Source organism: Cotesia typhae, unplaced genomic scaffold, assembly GCF_013202065.1.
Source record: "Cotesia typhae breed Kobodo isofemale line unplaced genomic scaffold, CoteBio_Ctyphae contig_22, whole genome shotgun sequence".
NCBI classification, from domain to species: domain Eukaryota; kingdom Metazoa; phylum Arthropoda; class Insecta; order Hymenoptera; family Braconidae; genus Cotesia; species Cotesia typhae.
In genome coordinates, this window is record NW_027423728.1 from 7,514,111 (window position 1) to 7,539,565 (window position 25,455).

At 26.3% G+C, this 25,455-nt stretch overlaps 2 protein-coding genes and 1 long non-coding RNA gene across 5 annotated transcripts in view; 1 reads left to right on the forward strand and 2 right to left on the reverse strand.

Moving 5' to 3' along the window:
* The window catches only part of LOC141538520 (phytanoyl-CoA dioxygenase, peroxisomal-like), a 29,931-nt gene that overhangs the window by 3,778 nt on the left and 698 nt on the right, over positions 1-25,455 (forward strand). For 2 of the 3 annotated variants that reach the window (XM_074260053.1, XM_074260054.1), the window contains 3 exons: positions 23,644-23,821; positions 23,965-24,342; positions 25,242-25,443. In XM_074260053.1, the coding sequence (XP_074116154.1) occupies positions 23,972-24,342; positions 25,242-25,443 (573 nt within the window). In that variant the 5' untranslated portion in view covers positions 23,644-23,821; positions 23,965-23,971. The remainder of the gene's footprint in view (positions 1-23,643; positions 23,822-23,964; positions 24,343-25,241; positions 25,444-25,455) is intronic. The other variant, XM_074260055.1, reaches the window with a different exon arrangement.
* LOC141538512 (uncharacterized) lies at positions 647-22,817 on the reverse strand. Its single transcript, XM_074260036.1, has 10 exons — positions 22,540-22,817; positions 6,254-6,426; positions 5,986-6,179; positions 5,440-5,884; positions 4,391-4,639; positions 4,063-4,300; positions 3,223-3,465; positions 2,844-2,978; positions 2,634-2,767; positions 647-2,163 (listed from the first exon to the last, which is right to left on the reverse strand). Exons 2-10 carry the CDS (start codon positions 6,353-6,355, stop codon positions 1,774-1,776), a joined length of 2,130 nt encoding a protein of 709 aa, XP_074116137.1. The 5' UTR covers positions 6,356-6,426; positions 22,540-22,817; the 3' UTR covers positions 647-1,773.
* Positions 24,343-25,214, reverse strand: LOC141538525 (uncharacterized). The gene is made up of 4 exons (XR_012481063.1): positions 25,079-25,214; positions 24,915-24,980; positions 24,745-24,845; positions 24,343-24,513 (listed from the first exon to the last, which is right to left on the reverse strand). It is a non-coding gene; the product is annotated as an uncharacterized LOC141538525 (long non-coding RNA).

The following is a 25,455-nucleotide window of genomic DNA, read 5'->3' on the forward strand; positions in this document are numbered from 1 at the left end:
TTTTACTAGATTAAAATTAATTTTATAATTTTTTAATTAAAAATTCTGAAAATTAAAATTAAATATTTAAAAAATTTTAAAAGGCTAATTTTTAAAAATGATCCCTAAAAATTTCCTATTTTATAAAATAAAAAAAATTTTCAACGCGATTTTAAGTAAAAAAAAGAGCCATTCGGCAGCCGAAATGGAAGTAGATTTCATTTTATCACTTATTAATTAAAAATACAATTAGATTTTAAATTATGATGTATATTGTAATCATTGTAATCAAAGTTTACACAGTTATTATATAAAATTCAATCTCATCGAAACTAGATTTTTACAAAACTAGGTAAAAACAATAACTTTTCGATATTTGGAAATCGTTAATTTTCTATGAAATCTACTAAAACTAGTGCAACAGCAAATTTCATATTTGGCATAGCGGAATAGGACTTAATTTTAAGACTACACATATGATTATGTAAATTATTGATAATGCATTTGTTATCTCCAGAAAAATGTGATACTAAACAGTAAAAAGTGTGCCTCAAACTGAAATAGTTGTTAACAAAATATAAACGTAAAAAAAAAAAATTGGTTAATTAAATTGGGCTCGGTGTAAAGGGACTAAGGAAAGATAAAGAAGCAAAGTGATAGAGAAAAAGAGAGATGATAATGGGAAGTGATTTATTTATGCTACTAGGTCTCTAGTTCCGTTTATTTTTCATTACATCAATGTACACTTCCCCATATAATTTATTTAAAAAAAAATTATTTTACAGATTGGCATACAATTTCTCAACCAGCGAGAAAATACAATAACTTTTATAATTATATAATTCATAAAAAAGTTATTCAAACATCAATAATTAATAATAAATAATAATAATACTTAACAGTTATTAAATCTTACTTTACACAAAAAATAATTAAAGCCGCCTTTTTCAAATAATATTTTACACCTCTTGTTATAAAATAATTAATTAATCATAAACAAAAAAAAAAAAAAAACGATCTTCAATTCCAACGGCTTCTATATATTTTAAAATTTCGCTTGTTTAGCATATCAGTTGAACGATTGTCATGAGAGATAATTAACAGTCAACGTTTATAATTACTTAAATAGTTAACATATTATATATTTATTTTGTCGCACGTAAAATATATATTTTAGCTGAGACATTTGATCGTTATATTTAATATTACTTCAATCAATAATAATAATAATTATTTTATAATACATAAATTTTTTGAATACTAGTGAACTTGTACTGTCAATTCAAACAACAATTTGCTCATGCTACCACACATAAAATACATATATACATTTAAAATTACATACATACACAAGTACTATAATAACAAATCACATATATTTATGTTGCATTTTATACTATTATTTTAATATATCAAGTTTCATTTTTTTCGATCCAACAAACATTGAGGGTGAAACTATTCGGTGTAAAATTTACTGTTTTATTCAAGGTCTCTTTTCAAATTAATCGAACCTATTTATTTATGTTTTGTTGTCAAGTGTTTTGTTCACCAATTACCTGATTGTGTTTATCAAACACAATATATAAGAATGTATGTATATGTTTATGTTTTTTCATTTATAAATGTCATGGGTTAAAAGTACAAAAATATAATTGTATTTCGGGATATGTTATTTTTTAATTCACAAAGTCAATCAATTACTCTTTGGTATACTTTTTGTCATCTATTTCAATCTAAACAATAACAACAACAAAGCTAATAATAAAAAATAAGAAGACAATAAAAAATAAATATCTAAGATGACAAAGTTGTAAGAAGTGATCGTAATTTAATACCATCATTATTTTCATTTATTTTTTCATCATTAATAATCCGAGAGCGCATCCTTTCTTTTCTTCTTTTTTTACATTTTTTTACAACCCCTTTGTTGTCAATTTCGTGTGGATTTTTATCGTTACTACTGGCGCTTTCTTCTTCATCATCATCATCATCATCCTCTTCATCATCATCTCTTTCTTCTTTTTTCTCAATTTCTTTTTCGCTATTTTCGTCTTCGATATCATTTGACCTTTTTTCTTCAATACTGCCCCAACTGGATTCGCTTTCACTTTTTTCTTCACTGTCTTTTCGCTTCACTTTTGGCTTTTCATCACTTTTATTATTTGAATTTTGGGTTCCTTGTGCCTAAAAAAAATTTATTAAATAAATCAATTGTAAAAAACTAAAAAATTTTAATTATAAAAAATGAATTATAGTCTTCAGGAATTATTCTCTTAATAAATAATAAAGTAGTCAAAAATTTGTGAATTTTATAATTAAACAATATAATAATACATGAAAATACAAGACAAAGTTTTGCCTCTGGTTGCATCAATAGATAGTCTGGAACAGTTCAGCTAAAGTTGCGCTGATTTAATTAGTCTAGAAAGTTATCGGAGACGGAACTATATTATGTAAATACATTATTGTGTAATTTAAATTTTATGAATGGTTTTATCGAATATTATAGATGTCAATGAATCTAGATAAGTTCAAATTTCTATTTTAAAAATTTTTTTTTACATTAAATTAATAATAATAATTATTATTATTATTAAATTCTTTTAATCTCCTTAAAAAAAAAAAAATCTAAAATTAAATTTTTTAAAACTCACTATTGAAAATACTTTGGACGGTAAAGTTGATGTTGTTGTTGTTGTTGCCGTTGTATCTGTTGTATCACTACTTTCACTATTATTGCTAGCGCGTAATCCATTGAATAATATCCCTAGTGGCACGTGACGAATAGCTAAACAGAAATAAATTAAGCAATTTTTTATTTTTCAAAAATAAATATTCAAATTAATTAAAAAAAAAAGAAATACCTATTGGCCAATTGTCAATAGAACTTCTAAGGTTTCCTTTGGCAGCTCTATGAGCTATTCCGGTTGTCCAAATACTAGCATCGCTGCTTCCTGTACTGCTATCACTTCCAGTGCTGACTTGACGCCAGCGTCTCTCTATTTGAGAACAATTTAAATTTGTGTTAAGATTTGCATAAATTTATTTTATATTCGAGCATTGAATATTTAATATTTATAATACAGCCTACTTTAAAAAAAAAATTAACTTGAATTAAAAAGAAGAATTTTTGATCTAAGTAAAATTTACTTGAGTCAAAAAAATTAATTCCTTAATTTAAAAATATTTTTAAGCTCTTTAAAATTGTTTTTTTGGTTTAGAAATTTTTCTCTTGAAACTTACTGTCAGTTACAATTGTACCAAAGTGTCCTGAAGTAATACAAGATCTTTTGAGCACTGGACTACTACCGTCAGGTATTTCAACGCTATGTGTCCGTGTTATCAGTATTATTGGGCTTCTTTTTGACAATTCTATCGTATCGCGCAATAACGAAGATTCACGTATTGTACTAGTAGAATCGTGATATCCCATTCCCATTAGGCTGGCTGTGCTAGCACTCGTTCGCACTATTCTGTTACTTTCACCTTTAAATTAAAAAAAAAAATCAAAAAAATTTTTCGCAATAATTTAGTGCGATAATTTTATTTAGTAATTGATGTAAAAATTAATAACAAAATTTATTTATTTTAAAGATCATAAATATTTTTTTTAGCAAAGAAAGGAGAAGAAAATTATAAAAATTAGGAATCGCAATTCATCTAGAATTTATAGAAAAATTTTTAAATAATCTGCAATTTATCAGTATAATTTTATATAAAAAATAATCCAATTTATTTTAGCTCGTCGTTAATATGCGTAATAAAGATAAAATGTATATTTGTTAACATCTATAATACTTCAATATATTTGCGCTACTTGATTAAAATATCACTTCTATAAGCTCATATATTAAATTTAAATAGTATTTTTTATTGTCGAATTTAATTACTTTTATACCGGGATAAATTTTGCATTCTCTAGATGAGAATTATGAATGATAAAATTGTTTAAAAAAAAAAAAAAAATCAAATCATTTGTATAAATTTTTCTAATGGCTCTTTTAATTAATGAAAAATAATTTTTAAAGACAATCATTGGAAGAAAAAATTTGTAAAAATGATGCAACAAAAAAAATTGATTACTTGATTCGCTTGTTGGTACCCGTAGTGTATTACAAGATGCAGCGGGTTGTAAGCGATTGCAATTAAAAGCTCCAATGTTACCACTCTCGAAACCACCGGCAGCTCTTGAATTTGTCCCTAAATTGAGTAGAGCTTCGCTGAGACGTCGTTGGAGTGGCGGAAACGGAAACAGAGAGACTGGTCCACTTCCCGAAGGGCGACGCGACCCTGCAACGCTCGGGGTTCTAGCTTGAATTTCCTGAAAATTTATTTTATTTAAAAAAAAAAATTCAATAATTTATAAATTATTCTTTTGATGATAAAAATTGTAATTTTTTAAATATTTCACCTGCTGCAATTCCGATTTGGTTACTTTTTTACGCCAATAATTCTGGACAGAACGTCTTATTGTTCGTGACTTGAGGCCGTATAATAAACCGTTAATCGGCGGCGAAGTAGCGAGTAAAAGTGAGGCCAAGGACGCGAATCTTGGGTGCAAGTGAAGACGACTATGACTAGCTGCGGTGCAAGCTTCCCATAGGATGATTCCGCAGTAGGGGAAATAAAGTAGATAGACTGATCCAACTAATTGCATCACCTTTAAGGATATCGATGGAATTTTTTTATTATTCCTAATGTCGAAACGTCAATCATACTCATCAACCCGAAATTGCTTTTATTGACTTATCAATTAAATAATTATTTTAGTAATAAAATAAAATAATAAAACCCTCGTCGTGTTTCTTACAGAAAAAAAAAAAAAAAAAAAAAAAAGGCAAAAATTATTTTATAAATTCAGAATAAAAAAAATATTCAAGCAAAAGAGCAATCATATAAATAATAATAATAATAATAATAATAATAATAATAATAATAATAATAATATTTTTAGAGATAAATAAAATAATAAAGAAAACATATTTTATGAAATAAAAATATTTTATTGATAAATAAAATTAAATAAAATAATAACAAAAATGTAAATTAAAATTTTTTAGCAAAAATGAGATGAGCAACTCACTGTTAATTTTTTTTGGTTCAAATTTTTTGATTTTTATTTTTTTCCAAATTGTATTTTGTCGTTATTGTTCAGAAAGTTTGAAATTTAAGTTGAAATTTTAATATTTCTTTAAAAAAGTTAAAAAGATAATTTTTAAAGGTTTGTGAGTCTGAAAAAAATTTATATAAAATAAAATTAAAAGATTTTGTTTATTTTCCCAAAAAAAAAAAAAAAAAACCTTAAAAAAATTATTTCCTGGGATCAAAAGAATTTTTACTTGAGCTGAGAATTTTTTTTAGTTAATCTAATCTTTAAAATAAATAATTAAATAGTGAGTTGCTCTTTAAAAAAATTTTAAATAGCAAAATAAAATAAATATATTACTATAAATTACTAACAGTACTAGCAGCACTGTGAAATCTCGGAGGTCCTCCAGCAGAAGGTGAAGTAACTGTCGGTATGAAGAACGGATTTCTTTGGTGCGTTATAGTAACTTGAGCGCTCAACGTAACTTCATAAATAGCGCTGGCAATTCGGTGGCGATGATACCGCGCAATTCCTAATACGCGAATATTGCAAGCTGTAATAAGTATCGCCGGTAACATTAAACCCACAAACAGATAAACACTTGTATAAATAACACCAGCAATAGTCCATGTCTCATTACTGAACGCTGGAATACAGCATCCAAAATCTTGACTATATTTATACGGTGCAATTAAGCCCGAAAATGGAGGTAGACATAGAACGATTGCACCAATCCATGCTCCTACTAATCCTAGGATTACTCGCCGTGGGGAAACTACTGCCGAGTAGTGAAGGGGTGCTGCTATGGCGTAGTATCTAGATCAAAGTTTAGTATATGATTATAATCGTGTATTATATTATATCAAAAGCGTAATCTCCGTTAATTATCAAATTTTTATTTCAAAAATTATTTTTACCTATCACAATTGAGCCCAGTGACGGTCCACAAAGCTACTGGGTGGAGTAAAGTAAGCAGAAAACCATGAACTGCACACCAAGAACCAGAATTTGTCCAAGGACCGGTTGTAAATACAAGCAATACAAAACAAAGTGCAAACTCAACTGCTCCAAGGTGAATTAACAGAAGAGTATTTGAAGTTTGTTGCTGCGTCTATTTTATTTATAAATAAATTTATTTTTATTAATTAAATAATTTATTTATTTATTTATAAATATAATACTCGCCTGCTTGCCGAGGCCAATTACTACTAAAAGGACATAAGCGTTAAGAAGGAGACCAAGAGTGGAAACAAGGACAATAGGAATTCCAAAGGCCCAAGGGCCCATTCCTCTACTTCCTCCAGCACGATGATGCGATTCAACGCAATCTTTCGTACATTTTATTTTTAAAAATTATCCTGGAACAGATTAATAATTTTTTATCAGTTCTTAAAGTGTCTTCAGTGCGAGACACAACCGGGTCTCTGGATTGGAGCATAAATAAATTGTAACTAGAAATTTAAATTATGAAAATAATTTATTTTGGATGATTTATTGAATATTGTTGATTTTTTTTTATTTTTTATATAATAGGCTTTAAATCTCTCGATAATTTTTTTTCTAATGATTATTATAGACCAATCGAATTGTTTTTGTATCCCCTACAAGGTTTTGAGGCAAAAGTGTTGATTGGTTTATTATTTCATTAGAAAATTAGAATAAAAATCAAGGAAAGAATTTTTTTAAAAATAAATTTTTTTTTTAAGACGTGAATTTTTCATAATTAAAAAATTATAAAATTAAAATTTTCAAAAAAATACGTGATGTGTGATTGTTAGATAAAAAATCTAACCATGTAAATTTTTTGTATAAATTTATGAAAAACAACTAAAGACTTAGACCAAGTAAAGTATTTAGTTAGTGTCCAATTTGGGAGATTTACCCAACCTAATATCCCTGATCGTACAGTTTCTCAATATAATTCGAGCCTCAATTCTACACTAATGGTTTTCACGAGTGTACAAAAGCCAGTCGTGTAATATAATAGTACATTAATTTAATCGGAAAATCAATGAAAGCTAAAACCAATTTCAATAAATAACAGACTGTCGAGAGATCGGATTAAGAGGATCAGAAGAGACAATCAGAATGATAACTAAAAATTAAAAACGTCTTAAAAAATTATGCCTTTGAAACAACTCTAATATATATATATATATATATATTAGGGTGGGTCAAAAAAATCGAATAATTTATGTTTGACTTTATACTCTGAAAAATAGGTTCATAGACACCTAAAAAGAATTCTCTCCAAGTATAAGCTCTTAATTATAACGGGAAGGTCCTCCGCTTTGCGGGTTTCTATTTTTTTCGAATAATCAGATAAAAAAATTTATATCTCGCTTCCAACTGCTTGGAAAAATATTCCGTGGCATAGATTTTGTGAGAAATTGAATGCTTTACAAAAAAGGTCTCTTATGACTTTTTCAAAAACTCAACCGATTAAAAGATATTCATAGTTGAAGTTTGGCTATTTTAAGGAAAATATTCGTTTTTATTATGAATTTTATAAGTCGATGAAAAAAATTATTTCGGATTGCGGAACTCATGATTTTGTAGGAAATTTACTGCTCTACAAAAATGGTCTCTTATGATTTTTGATTAAGTGAAGCCGTTACGAGATATTCATCGTCAAACATTAACGAATATCAATATTTCCAGTTTTTGATCAATAATTCGATAAATTTTAATTTAAACTATGAGTTTCAGGAAAATTTACATAAATTTGAGTTTCGATCGATAAAGAAATGTTATAAACAATTTTTTTAATATTGTTTTCAGTCTTGAGCTTGTTTGATTGCATTAAAACAAGAAATTAGAGCATTTTTTTCGACATATAGCCAATGATTAGTTTAATTTGAAGTGAATGACATATTTCTTTGTCAAATTTAATATGAAAAGTATTGAATCAAGTGAGAAACAACCAGTATTTAACTTTTTTATAGATAAATTTTTTATTGAATTATCAATTGCAATATAATTGTCTATATTTTTAACATAACAGTACGCTATTACTATAAATAATTTCTTTTATTACAATTTGGGAATGTTTTTGATGTTCTTTGACAACTTGCAATAAGTACTGGAATTGTTCTTCATTTTTTGTCAAGCATTGATTATATTCACTGACTAATGCAACAGCTCGCTCTGCTGAATCATTGACAACTTTTAGTTGTTGAAAGTATTCTTTATTTTCGAGATAACTCTCATTAGTAGGCCATAATTCAACATCGACATCAAGAAAGTCATACGGTAGATCGAAGATTTTAAAAAGATTTAATGACTTTTTAGACACAAAGTCACTCAGAGTTCTCTGCGCCAATGAATTCAAATCTTTTTTAGCAATTACAAATCTTTTAGCTTTAGAATCTGTACCTTCACGAGTATTAACAGCTTCAACAATACTTTTTTTACTTCTAATGGAACGCCATCGTCAAACAGTGATAAAATGGCAAGTTCATCGCTCAAATACCATAAGTGCGAAATCATTTTTTCACACGTAGCTGAAGAAATCAAAGGATTGATATGTTTGTACTCCAATAAATTTTTCATAAACTGCAAGTCATGATAAGCAGCAGTTGTTGCAGAAGTTGATGAAAACCAAGCTTTTAAATACAATGTGACTATAAAAATACAGAAATGACGAAGACCATGCAATTCTTTCTGAGAGAGTTTGAATTCATCTCTGAATAGATACATTTTCAAACTATAAATGGCCTTAGCCATCCATCTAGCATGATGAACAGCACCAGGACGTTTGAAAGAAATCTTTTCTTGAGGCATTTCTCCAAGGAAAATCAATGATAATTCCAATAATTCTTTATCTAACTTATTATAACATTTCTTTATCGATCGAAACTCAAATTTATGTAAATTTTCCTGAAACTCATAGTTTAAATTAAAATTTATCGAATTATTGATCAAAAACTGGAAATATTGATATTCGTTAATGTTTGACGATGAATATCTCGTAACGGCTTCACTTAATCAAAAATCATAAGAGACCATTTTTGTAGAGCAGTAAATTTCCTACAAAATCATGAGTTCCGCAATCCGAAATAATTTTTTTCATCGACTTATAAAATTCATAATAAAAACGAATATTTTCCTTAAAATAGCCAAACTTCAACTATGAATATCTTTTAATCGGTTGAGTTTTTGAAAAAGTCATAAGAGACCTTTTTGTAAAGCATTCAATTTCTCACAAAATCTATGCCACGGAATATTTTTCCAAGCAGTTGGAAGCGAGATATAAATTTTTTTATCTGATTATTCGAAAAAATAGAAACCCGCAAAGCGGAGGACCTTCCGTTATAATTAAGAGCTTATACTTGGAGAGAATTCTTTTTAGGTGTCTATGAACCTATTTTTCAGAGTATAAAATCAAAAATAAATTATTCGATTTTTTTGACCCACCTAATATATATATATATATATATATATATATATATATATATATATATATATATATATATATATATATATATATATATATGGCTTTACTTAGTATTCATATTATATATCATATATCAGCCGATGAACAGCCAAACAATTTTTTTAACTCCATCGGTATTGATGTCGACGAAGCTTGCTTGCATTTACAAGTAAAAGTATATTATTTTCAAGTAATTGCGTTACACCATCGCTAGTTCCATTATCGACTATTAATAGACTTGTCAATGCACGTATATGCATGGATATATGTATTAGAGTCTCTTCGCGTTCAATTCGCGCACGCGCTTATTAGAATTAATAATGAGACACTCGATAGATATGTTCTGGTTTGCGAAAGCATATTCTATCAATTTTCGCTAACTGCCCTAATGAATCAAACTATCCTGAAAATATATATTTTCCACAGTAAATATTTAATATTATTGATATTCTATATTTAATCATTTACAACCAAACAATGACCGTTTATTGTTAATTTAAAGAGCTATCGTATGCGTATCACGCACTGCAAAAATAAATTCACAATTGGAGGACGTGAAGCGACTTCCTAATTTTTTATTTGCTTTTTTAAACGTTATTAATTGACTTTCAATATAAATTTTCTTTAGTTAGAATCTGCTGGACATTCGTCCATAAATCTAGGATTTAAAATAAACGGATTAAATAAACAGGAGGTGATAATTGAAATGTACGGAGTAAAAATACAAACCGATATATTTTTTAATTATAAACTCGAAATTAAAATGCTTTGTTTATTTAATTAAATTTCATTTAATTATCAAGCATTTTTCGAATCAAATCTATACAGAAATTTTCTATCAAATAAAATCAGTTCATTTCTCTTATCCGCTTTAGTTGTAATCTTATTCGTGGGTTCAATTACACACCAATGAATCTATAAGCTCAAATATATCTGTAGTTTCCAATTGGATAAAAAATTATTAAAGTGGAAAAAATTTAGCTGAGAAATTTTATTGGACAATTACTTTGATGTCAAATCGATTTTTTTTTGGATGATTAATAAAATTTAATTAAATGTTTTTTGCTATTGCACGCTTCAAAAGGATTCGCCTTTTTATTAAATTAAAAACCCAGATTGCAATTATTTTTATTATAAAAAAGAAACTGCAATAAAAAAATTAATTTAATTTTTAAATAAAAAATTTTATTAATTTTTAAATTTTAATTTAAACTAAAAGCTTTATAAAAAAATTTTTATTGTAATATTTTAGTTTCACTAATAGAGTAATTTAAAATTTTTTAAAGTAAAAGGTTAAGCGAAGAGATTTCCTGGGTTGATAGAATAAAAATATGTCGCGTAAAAAATGAAATTTATGACGAGAAATTTTGTATAACCCTGGAGCCTGAATTACAAAATATAATAAAATATTTAGAGTGACGAAGGCTTTTAGGTTGATAAAATTTAGCTTCTTCTAAGCCCGACCGTCGATGTATTATTAAAATAAAGTGTCATGTGTTCTGTAGCGATTAAACAAGGGTTTGAATGGAGCTTTCTCCCTATGTAAGTTCCAGTGAACTTTACTTTTTTCCATTTGCTGTTACTAAACGTCCGAAGAACGCAGTCGTGAGGAATAGAATCAGAATGTGTATGATCTAATACTTGAATTATTCTTCTATTGAAACACGACTGGGGTTGGAGGAAAATCGATTGTCCCGAATCACTTGAAAGCTTGTTCCAAGCCGTTAATAGTTTCGATTTACTACATCAAATTTTATCAGCGTCTTATTCATTTCTTCTTTTCCATTTTCTTCATCGAAACAAATTTTTTTTTGTAATTTTTAAAGACCTAAAAAATATAAAAATAAATCTACAGTTAAAAGATTAAAAATTTATTCTTCTGAAGATAAAAAAAAAATTTTAATATATAAAATATTTAAATTTACACGAGGTTAAAGTTATGTAAACAAGATGGAAGAATAAAGACATGGTCGTCTCAAGTTGAAACGTTCACAATGTTTACCTGCACATACTTGGCGCAAGGTGCTTCCGTGTCCCTGGATTACCGAACTTGTAAAGTAAAGTTTGAGTAATCTTTGATAATAAAAATTTAAAAAGCTTGTAAGCTCTTGTAGCGAAAGTTATAAAGTTCAGTGGAAAATAAAGTGTCCATTGAAATCGATAAATTTAATCGCAAGTTTTAGAAATTAAAAATTCAATTAAAAAATACAAGGACTGACTCAAGATAATCCAGGGATGTGAAGCAATTACTTGGCCTTTTGTGGCTCGGACGATTAAAAAATTTTAAATGATTCAAAGCACACTTTACCGCGGTGCAATTAAGCCTGCGCGGAATTCTTAAGCGTTTATATTATTTAATTACAATCTAATTATTTCTTTAATTACTTATTAGTTAGAGGGATAAAGAGATACTTTGTTATAATTTTTTATTAAGTAACAATATTTTAAAAATGGAAAAATAAAATTTAAAGAAGTAATAATATTTGTAAAAAATTTTATCAGTTATGAAAATTACAAAAAAATATTACGGAAATATTTAAATATTAAAAAAAATTAAAAAACATTCGTATTTAATGAGTTTTCGGAATAGCTATTTTTCCCTAGCGTTACTGTCAAGCCAAAAGATCTGGGCATGTAGGGATAGTCAAACAAACCCTCTGAGTAAATAATAAATGAACAAACAAACTTGAACTTGTTTTATATGTGTTATTATTTATAAATAATGAACTGTCCGTAATGAACTGTCCGTAATAAAATATAATAAGTATAATACAAAGACACGGTGGTGCTTTACGCCAAGTACTTATTCATCCATATGTAAATAGAGATTCATACTTATTAACAAACATAACCCAGCTTTTGAATCCATTTACATTGCAAACTTGATTTTTATTAAAGAGAATGGAAAAAAAAAAAAAAAAATTGCGGTTGTTATTAAAAGATGAATATTAATTTTAAAAAAAATATAAGATCAGATATTCGTTGGAGATATATGTTTCGCATGATATTAGATGTTTTAAATGATAAATCTTGTGACCTTAATGTCGCATTTAATTATTTAGCGATAAATGATTTGATAAAGATTAAATTTACCTTTCGGCGTGCAACAATTAATCATAAATAAGACCTTCTAACAGTGAGATTGCGAGAATATTATCCCACGAATTAATTAAAATCTTCTAACAAGCGCGAACTGCTGATATTGATGCAGATTTATTATCATCACATTTATGAAGAATTGAAATTTAATATTTTATATTAATTTAGTTAATCGTATTTTTTAGTCAATTTATTTATTTTTTTTAAATATTATAGGCGCCTTTGAGAACCAATAAAAATTGGTGTATGATTTATGAAAAATAAATAATTTATTGTAACCTTTAAATGGAAAGCTCGGTCTCAGACCTTTATTCAAAATTCAATAAATTTAAATCAATAATTCTTTTTTCATGAAGATATAAATTCATAAAGTTTAATCCACTTTTTAACCATTAAAAGATTGAGTTTCTTGGATATTTAAGCGCTTAATAATTATTGTAATAATTAAAAAAAAAATCCCTTGGATAAAACGAATTATCAGGAAGAAATATTTTTATTTTTATTAAATTCTTAAAATATATGCTAATTTTATTTCAGTTAAATTTAATACGTATAATCGCTTAAATTATATCCTTAAAAACAATCTCGTAACGACAGGATACGTAACCGCTCATTTGGATAATGGATCCATAACCAAAAATTGACGTGGTTATCCAGTCGATGTATTAAGCACATATCTTCACATTGTTTAAGCATTAAAACAATTTAATTAAATTAAAATGACATAAGACATAAATTTGATTAATTTCTGCGGTAATATTTTTCAGTAAATCGATAACTAGGATTTAAATAGAGGTAAATTAAAATTATTGAGACATAAAAATCACTTTTTTTCAGAAATAACTTTTTAATGAAATGTTTATTTTTTTTCCGTAAGTTTTTGAGTAAAACTTGAGCATATCCTTAAGGATTAATGAGATTGTTCGAGCCTTGAGTCAAAGTAAATACAAAAATACATCGACAAAAGGTTATCTTTAGTGTGAAAGTTGATGAAATAGATTTTCAATGCGAAGTAATATCGCAACGACAAGAGTAGGCGGAAAAGTGCGCATAAATCTCGGTACAAAGGAAGTTGAGACTGCTGTAGACGAGAATGATGTCTCTGAAATAGATATTAAAACTCCTCAATCTAAAGTACAAGGGGAGAACGAAAGAATAAAAGAAGAAGACATTAAAAAGAACGATAATGATAACGACAACGTGAGATTAGTGATCGAAGAACGGAACGATAATGACGGAGACATATTATATGTTCAAAAAGTTGTATATGATTGCATTGTTTATATCTGTGGGTTCGTTATTTTTCTCATTATTATGATCGCCGTTATTGCGATCGGGTATTTTTGCTACCTCAGTTAAAAATTACGACAATAAAAAAAAAAAAAAAAAAAAAAAAATTCCAATTCAAAACTTTCAATTATAAATAATAGTTATTCATTTTTAATGCGGTTCATTAATTTGAAGGTCGGATCAACAATTAAAATCTTATTTTTTTGATCAATTAAGTTGTACATTTTTTATTTTTATTTTGACTAAATAAAAGTTATTAATAGGAATTTATGCATAATTTGTTGTGACCCAATTATTCGTGGCATTTCTCATAATTATTTCGACTCACGGTTCATATCTCTGACCTATCGACTTATATATTTGCTATAGATTATCGTCTGGTTCGTTTTCAAATATATTTTATTTTAAAATGAATTATAAATGACAACAGTTTTACATCAGGAAATAAATTGATTCATAACACGCAACTAATTATTATTTTATATTTAGATTAGTATTATGTAAAATGGAAGTATAATTAATATTAAATATGTATTTTAGTGATATAACCCTTATTTAATAATTCTATTAAAATAAATATCATAGTAATTACACTTTCATTTAAATACAATGACCGCAGTTCATGATTTAAAATTATAGTCCGAGTTTTTTATCCTATTTTTATGATTTACATTTTTTTCCTTCAAATATTGAAGAATTTTTTAGTTGAAACTAAAGGAAGGAATATTTTTCAAAATTTAGATTTTTATTGACACTTTCTAACAAATTTTCTGTATAAAAAAAAAAATTATACATGAAAATTGATGAAAAAAATTAATTACAGTCAATAAAAGTTTTAAAAATGAAAATTTTCGGTCAGAAAAACCCTAACAGATATTTATTACAAAAGTATCGATGTTTTTCTTACTTACAGTCAATTAACTTTTATATCATTATTTTTTTTTTCTTGTAAAATATTTGATTATACTCCGGAATTCGCCACCCTCGCGACCTTCTTACGAGTTTAGCGCGGTAGTTTGTTCCAACTATAGAAAGGGTGCGATAATCTTCTGGGCGATGAAACCCGAAAGTTAGATTGAATTTATGTTTTTACAAGTTCAGAAGGGAATGTCAGTATGTCATTAAAAAATACATATATGTCTATTTAGTATTATTATTATTATTATTATCAAGTATTGATTAATTATTTTAATCTAAAAATTAGTATGGAGAAAATTTCTAGAAATTTTTAAAAAATAAATTTTATCCAAGCTCTATAAATATTTTTTCTAATTAAAATTGAGTAAAAAAATTATTTTTAATTTGTTATAATTTCCATAATTACAAAAATAAAAATTTACACGCGAAGTAGTAAAGATTGTTCACGCGTTTCTTCAGAAAAACAATAACTAAAATATATATTAAAAATTTATTGCTTTATAATTTTAAACAGAAAAGCTTGAACGTTTATAAAGAAAAAAATTTCTTTGATTATTAATATTACCATAATTTGCCGGTCAATTTACCAAAATATCAGTTTTCCAGCCGGAAAACAATTACCCTTATGTGTGTAATTATAATTACAACATACCTTCTTTAATGAAGATAACAAAAAAATTTAATTAAAATTCGCTTGTGATTAATTATAAATGTTTTGTTCCAATTAAATTTTTTTTCTCGATATAATATACGTAAATATTTTTTTCTTTTATTGTATTGTGTAATAGATGAGTTAGCCTTGCTCCCTTTTCTCGTCACAAATAATGATAGAGTGACATGAAGAAACAGGAGTCAGAAAATAAACACGAGTACTCATTTTACCCCTCAATTTGTTTTACGTGCATCAATTATTCTATTACCCATCGCAGCTCTCTAGTTTCCTCAACGACTATTAACGTCAACATTTCATTTATTATTAATGAGCTGATAAGAATTTTCCAAGTCAGTATTTAAATTTTCAAAAAAATCAAAATTCAATTTTTAAATTATTAAATTAAGAGTTTAGAAGTTGGCATTTAGAGTCATGGTAAAAAAATGATTTACAAATGCGATAAAAATTGTTCCGTCGTACACTTATATTTTAATTAATTTAAATTAATTAAATTAATTTAAATAATTTATATTTTGTCATAGCCGATAATTGCTGCGCTTTTTGAAAAATAATATATTTTAGTTTTTAAAATCTAGAATTTAAATCCGTAGTTTTTGTTAAATACTTTTACTTATGTTACCTAGAAAAAGGTTCATTTATTTGTTCAATTTTATTTATGAGTAAAATTTCCCAGCCTATGTACTGCAATAGAAATTTAGGCAATTTGTTACTTTTTTTTATATTTTAGTTTTTTTCCTAGCTCTAGAGTAGAAAATGAATTTTTAATGGTAATTTTTTGGGATATTTCTTAAATAGTTTCTTAAGCTGCTTATAGTCACTTAATAAATTTGAATTAAGTCATAAACTTAATATTTATTTAGGTTATATTACTCTGGGTTTATTTTACTTTTGGGAAATTTTGTATTTTTTAATATTTTTATTGCTCAGTAAATTTAGAAATATTTTGTAAACCTATCACCCATCCAGGTAAAATCTTAGTATACCCGCATTCCCTTTCCTGCTTATTTTTCCAAACTGCATAGCTTGCAATTATCTCGCCTCCAAATTATTTCCTGGTCGACTATTTGTCACAAAATATTCCTACTCCTAATTTTTCCTGCTTGTAATTGTAACGCCTAGTTCTTACTCTACTCTTAACAATTTTTGTATTTTCTCTAAGTTAGTTATTCTCAAATACTTGTAGCGCACAGTCGCATTTTTTGTTTTTACTTTAAATAAATTAAAATTAAATTTAAACCTCATTGGTTTTTACTTAATGCAACATCTATCATTAGTCTTGCATTTTATAAATTGTGAACTAAACGTTTTATTCACAATTTATTTGAGTAACTCATTTATTTGGTATAAAATATAAATTTTAATTTTATACGTAACTCTTTATATACTTGCGGTAAACCAATCGCGAGTCAAAACAAAAATGATCGTGCTCGTTTTTAAAATGTGAATACTTATGTATCGTTTATTTTTATAGACCGTGACTCAGGAACTTTATTGATCTCGTGCCGAATTGAAACTGGACGAGTGAAACATCGATTTTAACGGTCATGTCCTAGTTTTTTAACAGTCAAAACCAACCTCAGGATCGTTGGAGTATTAATTTTTTCTATTTTCTCAAATCATGTCTAACTGCTTTTATTTTTTATTCTCCTCTTATTTTTCCAGCGTCTAATGTAAGTGTACGGAAAGTCCGTCTTGTCTTAACATTTTATCGTATCGTATTGCCGCTGTACCGCTGTTGCATACAATGCTACTCCAAAAGGTACACTTCAATGCAAGACTGAATCCTTTACGTCAGAACAATCCTGAAGAAAGTACTCAAGTGCTTGCCAGGAAATTAAAAGCCGGGAAATAAAAAATTCCAACTCTTTTTATCGTAAAAATTCATTTTTTACATTTAACTTTTTTCTTCCGAACATTTCAATTAATAAAAAAATTTTTGTATCATTAAATTCATAAAAATTTACTCAAATTTTTATTTTTATTTTTTTCCTATTTTTTAAAAAGGATTTTTTTGCTATAAAAAATGTACAAATTTTTTTAATAATTTTTATCTAAAAAAATTGAAATTGCAAGTTTTAAATTTTTAAATTAAAAATAATTTAAATTAGAAACTGAGAATTTATTTTTTTTACTAAAAACATTTTTCTGTTTGAATTAAAAAAACTTTTCTCGAGGTTAAGACACTTATTCTACAATTACTTGTTGATCTATATTGAATTTCACCTTAAATTAAAGTTTACATTTTTCAAATTTAAGTCCACAAAGAAATCATTTTTATTTTTATTTTTATAGTAATTTATTTTTTAAATTAATGATGCATAATAAAAAAAATTTGTACCGCTAAATTATTAAATTTCATCATATTATCATACAAAATAAAAAAAGGTAACTTTCCCCATTTTTCGACACGTAATTTATAGGCCATCATAGAATTTTAATAAATTGTAGGGGAATATTTTACAGACAAGTTAACTTTTATACTTTGAAATTAAATTTATTTTTTTTCCTATGTAAATTCTAAAGCGGACAGAAAAAATTTTATTTTATTCATTCTAACATGTTAAAACTTATTTTATTTTATTGACAGAAAAATCTAATTCCGATCGTATTGATTTCGGTGATTTAAAAAAATAAATAAAATAATACATTAAAAAAATAATATTGGCAATTTGTCATTTATTATTCAATGTCCTTGACATGATAATTCCCGAGACTTGAAGTCTCTTATGAGTTTTAAATCTCTCGTTACTTTTATCGATTGTTTCCGACCGGTAATGACTGGCCATCTTTTTTTTTTTTTTTTTTTTCCAGCCCTAAATATATTTTTACCTGCATTGAAACAAAATTAAATATTCCGCTTCTTTCTAAATAAGCTTCAAACTATACAAAAAAAATTAAATAAAAAATAAAAAAAATTGCCAGTATAAATTTTATTTAATAAAATCAATAAACAAAAATAAAAGTTTATCAATGAAAGTATAACGAGAGTTTAAAAGCTAACTAATAGTTTAAATTTTATCGATTATTTAGTCTCTTTTATTATTTTCTGGGCTTTTATTCGATTTTCTCTTTCATTTTTCACCCTCGGTGGTGTTTGTGCGTGTTCATGAAATTTCATTAACCGGTCGGAGCTCACGCGATGAATTCGTGTCTCATTGCTCTCAGCAAATAGCGGCAATATAAACTGTATAACGATCTATGTATAGATGAATAGATGACAGGACACTACACTCAATTTTATATCTAATAAACTTTCTCTCAGAGGTTGTTTATTGCCACAATCACTGCCAAAATTAAAACTCTGCCCTCAAATTCACTTTAAACCCCTTTTTTTTTTTTTTTTTACCTCAAGCCTTTTAAATTTATACTACACTAGTTTCACCCAAAAAGGTTTCGCCGTTGCTTGGTCACGTTCTGCAAATTTACTCCAATTTCATTACTTTAAATATGTAAATTTTTCCAACTAAAATTGTGATTAAAATATTTAAATCTCTTTTTATTAATAAATACAATTTTTTTTTTTTTTTTTTTTTTTTTTTTTAAATAAAAATAACTTATTGAATTTTTCTGTGTTTAAAATCCCGTGTAAAAATATTTTAGAGCAATATTCATATTCACAAACATAAAAAAAAAATATTTACTAGCTTTTATCATCAGAATTGTTTCAATTTAATGGTATATGGTATTTACTATTGAATATTGATGAAATGTGTCTGAAATAAATTTTTATGAATGCAATAAAAAAAAAAATAGTACATGTTTTTCTTTACTTTGCGGATAGTTTTCCCATCGGTTTTTTCGAATAACCTTTCATGAATAAATATTGTTCCTGCATATGCCATAGACAGGCTTTATAAACTTTTTTACAGTTTTCTATGAATTCCATTAAATATTTTTTTTTCCCAGGACCAATAAAAAAAAAATTAAATGTTTGTAATTTTAAAATAACTTTGAATTTTTTGTTTTAATTTTAAATTAAAAGAAAACAAGTGGAGAGTGGCTAAAAAAAAAAAAAAACTAGACTTTTCTACCCTTTAATTATATTTCTTTGAAACAATCACAAGTTGAGAAAATTCGGAACAAACTTTCTGTAGATTTATTTTTTTTACTTAAATTAATTTTTGCGGAAAAATTGAAATTATATTTTAAAGTTTTCTGATAAATTTTTTTTATGCACTGATATTTTTTTAAACTGCTGTAAAATTTAGCGGGTATTTTAAATAAAAAAATTTACATAAGAATTTATAATGGTAAATTCCAATAATTTCTTATGAATTTTTTATCGATTGAAAGTTTTATAAAAAAAAAAAAGGGAAAATTTATTGCATTATTTTTTAACATAAAATATGAATTATTTATTATGAATTTTTTTTTATTGATAAGTGGGATAAATAATGGAATAAATTTCCTTATTGCTATTAATTGCACATCCGGCAAAATATCTAATTGAACTGTTTTTTTTCCCAACAACTATTCTATATTTAGTAAAATGATTGTTTATCCTAGACTTATTTATTTAAGATATTTAAGGATACCAATGAGTTAAATAATACTCGCTTAGTGATTAACAAAGTATCGAGGCGTTGTTCGATATATATTTATCTATACATAGGTATACCCACCCCATGTCATTGATTAAGACCATAATAGTAACAATGAAAGGAATAAACGCAAAAGAGAGGGAGAATCAAGAGTTAAGTAAAACAACGTTATCGCATTCCTTTATAAATCTAAAAGGGCGTATTACTACAGGAAGATAGAGAACAATACCAAAAAGGCGTGTAAAAAATTTTTCCTCCATTCAAGTTGAAGCTATATAAAAAAAATATTTTTCTCTGATCATTTTTAATTATTAGAAAATTTGTTTAAGTTTTCTAATAAAAAGAAATGTAATTTTAATCTCTATTTAAAAATTTTTTAAATCATTGTTACTATTAAAATTGATTATTCAATTTAATCATCGTTACAATCATCCAATTACTTTCCGGTTATTTTAAATGAAATTTAATTATCTTCATAAATATTTATTATCACTAGCGGCTTTTTCGCAATAGAAATGTCCCACCATACTAATCTATTATCATACTTAATGAAAATACATTAAGGGTTGTTATTTATTATTAGATTTTAATAAAAATATAAAAAACAGTTACTATTCATTTACATCTAAATAAAAAAAAAAAAAAAAAAAAAAAAAAACAACATCAATTAGACAATGAAAATTTTTTATATCATTCTTTTTAATAATTAAAAATTTCTAAAATTGATCAATTTTTATCATTCCAATTTTTACTTAAATTATTTATTTAAATATAAATTTTTTTTTTTATCTTTGCTCGACATTAAATTCTCACTCTTAATGATTTAAAAACTTAGTGAGTATAGGATACTCTAAAGCCCGTTAATCATCTAATTCTCTCAAACGAGATCTTCCATTAAAACTCTAGCTTCTCGATGCAGTAGCCGAGGCAAAACTTATAAGAAACACTTTGCTAGTAAAACTCGAGATTATTAACAAAAATTCTTGGCACAGAACGATGTCTATCTGATACCAGTCACCGAACTGAGACGCCCTGATGTCTGGCCAAGAAATGCAGTTTCTTTTATATATGAATCCAATGTATAATGCCCCGTCCGAAGTTAAATTTTGTTTCATTTTACCGTTCTTTCACCCATCGCAAGCTTTACTTGTCCCTGGTCATAAAACACTCGGCCCGGTCATAGGTATCTAACTATCTAAAATTTTTCATATTCGTTTTATTAGCAGAGCTGCACTCGCGGCAAGAAATATTGTCGCATAAAACTTTAAATCTTGTTTTTTAGTCAAGCTCTCAATAAATCTGTTATGAATTTTATTTTACCAGTCGTGCTGTCATTAAAGTTAACGATAGTTATTAAAAAAAAAAAAAATCTTTAAATTTAATATTTAAATTAATTGTCTCGTCAAAGAAGCTTGCAATGGACAGCAAATCAGGAAATTGAAATTTAGATGAAAAACATCAAGCGTTTATTTTTATCATTTTATTAATTTCCATCAATTATAAATTATTGATTTAATTTTCAATCAATTTAACGTAAAAATTAAAAATTTTTATTCTTATTAAGAAATATTTTATAAATTTCTAATTTGCTAATTTAATATAAAATTATTTTGCAATCTAAAATTTTCAAAGCTTTTAGTTGAATTTATGACAGCGCCTTTTTGCAATTGATGCATTGAACGGTGCAAGATAAGTTATTGGAAATTTCAAAGTATTTAAGACAGTGATTGGCAAAATATAGAGAACAAAAGAAATGTACGTGACAAGTAAACACCTGGGCTTTCTTTGAAATAAGGTTGTTTGATATATTTATTTGTTACCACAAAATACAATATATCTTTATTAGAAAATAAAGCTGATAGCTAAAATTGGCAGAATTAAAAAAATTTATTATAAAAAGTCAAAAATTAAAATTTTTTTGAATAATTTTCTTAGCAAAAATCCAAATCTGATTTTAAATAAAATTTGCATTAAAAAAATTTAATAAAAAACGAGATTTAAAATTAAAAAAAAAAAATTTTTTTTATAAATTTTGCGGCCGATTTAATTTAAAAAAAAAATGAAAATTATTTTCAAAAAATGTATTTTTAAAAATTTTAATATTTTAAAAGATAATACATTAATTTATACAAAAAAAATTAACTTGATTAAAAAAAAAATTCTTGAATTGAATTTTTTTTTGTTTGAGTAAATTTTACTTGATATAAAAATTTTTCGTCTTGATTTAAAACAATAAAACTCTTTAAAATTATTTTTAAAAATTTCCCCAAAAAAAGTTTTAAAATTCCACCATAAATTTATAAAAAACAAACCAACTCGAATTTTTACCAGTTCTTCTAATAGAAAAGGTTGTAGACCTTACTACTTAATTATTAACGCGTCGTACATCGATTGTGTCTGCTTGGCTTGGTAAACTCGTTTCTTCACCGGCATATACATACATCCGCATTGTTATTTTCAATCCGATTCGATTTTTCTCCAATCCCATAAAAAACAATTTTATTTTTTTACTTACTGGCAAGCGGTTCCATTTTCCTCAAACATTTCAATTTTCTCTCGAAATTATTTAGCGCAACCATAATAATCGTCAATTTTCTCAAAATTAATCAATAATAATAACAAAAATTCTCAATTAAAAAAATAAAAAAATCACTCAAAAAATCACAGATGGAATTTTAATTTTTAAAAAAAATATCTTTTAAGGACAAAAAAATAATTTGTTGTTTTTTTTGAGAGGGGAATGAAAAGAAGTTTAAAAGTACAAAAATGATGATAAACACGGAGCGAGGTGAATAGTTCGTCGACATATGATGAATAAGACCACCGGTGAACATTGCACAGCCCCTTTTGCTTTGATACCACGTGCTGATGTCAAATAGGAAACGACGCCGACGCTTTCGACGCTGGAACGTCGCGCGCATTTTTAGCGACATATCACTAAGAAGTATTAGTACATACATATATATATATATATATATATATATATATATATATATATATATATATATATATATATATATAAGGATTTATATACGAAGAAGATACTTTTTTTATGTATTTTTTAAATACCCACGTACCAGCGTACTCGCTACCTGTATTACGCTTTTTGTTGCTTCTTTTTGCGAGTACGTATGAGCAAAAAATACATGTCTGGATTCGCTGACAGTCTGCGTGTCATATCATACATTCCAACAAATCCTGATGTACATACATTCATACATACATACTTTAATTCAATTCCTTTGACGTACTTTTACGCGCTTTTTTATTTCTTCTATTATACGTATACATTCTATCTACTTTTATTCTACTTTATTTATTTATAGAGAAATACTTCAATCAAATATAATTGCATAAAAGATTTATTGAACATTTTATGAGTTGAGAAGCAAAAGATCCACTTTGGACGCTTCACAAGAGAAAGAAAAATTATCGTGATAAAGATTATTAAATTTAAATCTTAATTTCTTCACCTATAAACTACTTTTTATGCCAGCGAAAATATTTCACAAATTTTTTTTGGTTATTTGCTCCCGACAGAAACAATAAAGACACCAAGTTTCTTCATTCTAATAAGCTCTTTTGATTAATCTTATTTCTTTCGGTTTCATATTCGCAGGACTGAGTTCGGGAACTGTCTTAATAAAAGATATCTACGTTTTTTTTCGATGTCTATGGGGACAACTGTAGCTTGTGACCAAAATACTTTTATTTGAAAATATAGACGAATAAAAAAATTTGCTTCTAATCTTGTTCTGGAATTCTCGGGCAAATTCTGAGTGTATTAAAAGGCGACAGTAAAGAATAATTTTTCTATCAGTGAAAAAAAAAAATTGTTAAATTTCATTTTTTTATAAATAAATTTAAGAATTTTTTTTTTTTTTATTAAAAGAGTGGTTGAAAATAATTTTCAAATTATTAAATTTTAATATTTTTCCAGCGATAAAATGAAGAAATATTTAACGTTAACCCGGGAAACTCTCAGCTTGACAATAGCTAAGCGAGAATTTTATGAAAAAAATGGTTACATAATTTTTCCAAGATTGATATCCAGCGAAGTGTTGGAACAATGCGCAAAAAGATTCGACGACATCGCAGAAGGCAAAGTCGATCGCGGAATGATGACAGTAATGCGGGACATAGTCGACCGAAGAGCAGTCAACAAAGTGCAAGATATTAACCACGATCAAATATTCCGATCTTACATTGAGGATAAAAAAATTCTGGATATTGTCGAGGCATTTACTGGCCCCAATATTATGGCGATGCACAGTATGCTTATTGCTAAGCCTCCTGATTCCGGATTTAACAGCAGCAGGTAATTAATACTTTTTTTTTATTGAGTTTAAAAAATTTGTACATATTGAGATAAAGTTAATTTTATCAGTTATTGCTTCTGGTAGGTTGAAATACGGAAACAGCTTCCTTCGTACTAATAGCCATCACATATATAGCCCTCGCAGCATAGATATCCTTTTGATGGATGGCACTAATTAAAAAAAAAAAAAAAAAAAAAAAAAAAAATAGTTTATTGTTTAATAAATTCAGAAAAATTTTTTTATTTTACATGGAAAGGAGTTTTTAAGAAGGTTCGCCTTTACAAACATAAAATGTGAGTGTTATTCATACATGTTTGTAAATTAAAATAAAATTAATTTAATAAAAAAAAAATTAATTTTAATTATCTTATTTCAATAATTGAATATATACAACAACTTACCAACATATTATCTCATCTATCAGCATAATTTTTAGAAACTCCAAAAACGAAGAAAAGAAAGAATAATGCTATTAAGTTCTTCATTCTCGTAATTTACCGCGCTGTAAAATTTAAATTTTATAAAACAAAACTATTATTGATCTTAATTAAATTATTGAACATAAACTTACAGCTATCGACAGCAAAATGAAATATCTAAGAGCAATTGATATTATTTATACCAAGTGATTCTGCAACTAATGCGTTTAATATTTTTATTTAATTTTATCAGTATAAGGTTATTGAAGATGACCCTAATAAACTATAATTACGATCTAATTTAATTTATACTTACAATGTTAATAATTTCTTCATAAATAGTAATAACAATAATAATAATAATAATAATAATAATAATAATAATAATAATAATAATAATTATTATTATTATTATTATTATTATTATATAAAGATTAAGACACTGCGATACTATTCATGATTTTTTTTTATTTTTGCAGACATCCACCTCATCAAGATTTATATTATTTTCCTTTCCGACCCGCAAACTCGATAGTCGCTGCTTGGACAGCTGTCGAGCCTTGTCACACTTCCAATGGTTGTCTTTTTGTATCATCTGGATCACATATCCCTCAAAGATTATATCCACACGGTTACCCGAAGGATAAAAATGCAACCAATAAATTCTATCACGGAATTCATGTGAGTTTTATA

Excerpts from the sequence above, each read along its gene's own strand:
- LOC141538512 (XM_074260036.1), bottom strand. The coding sequence starts at position 6,355 with ATGGGCCCTTGGGCCTTTGGAATTCCTATTGTCCTTGTTTCCACTCTT. Across the intron at positions 2,979-3,222 it reads TGGTACAATTGTAACTGACA|AGAGACGCTGGCGTCAAGTC; the intron begins GTAAGTTTCAAG and ends GTTCTCAAATAG. Across the intron at positions 2,164-2,633 it reads CGTCCAAAGTATTTTCAATA|GCACAAGGAACCCAAAATTC; the intron begins GTGAGTTTTAAA and ends AATTTTTTTTAG.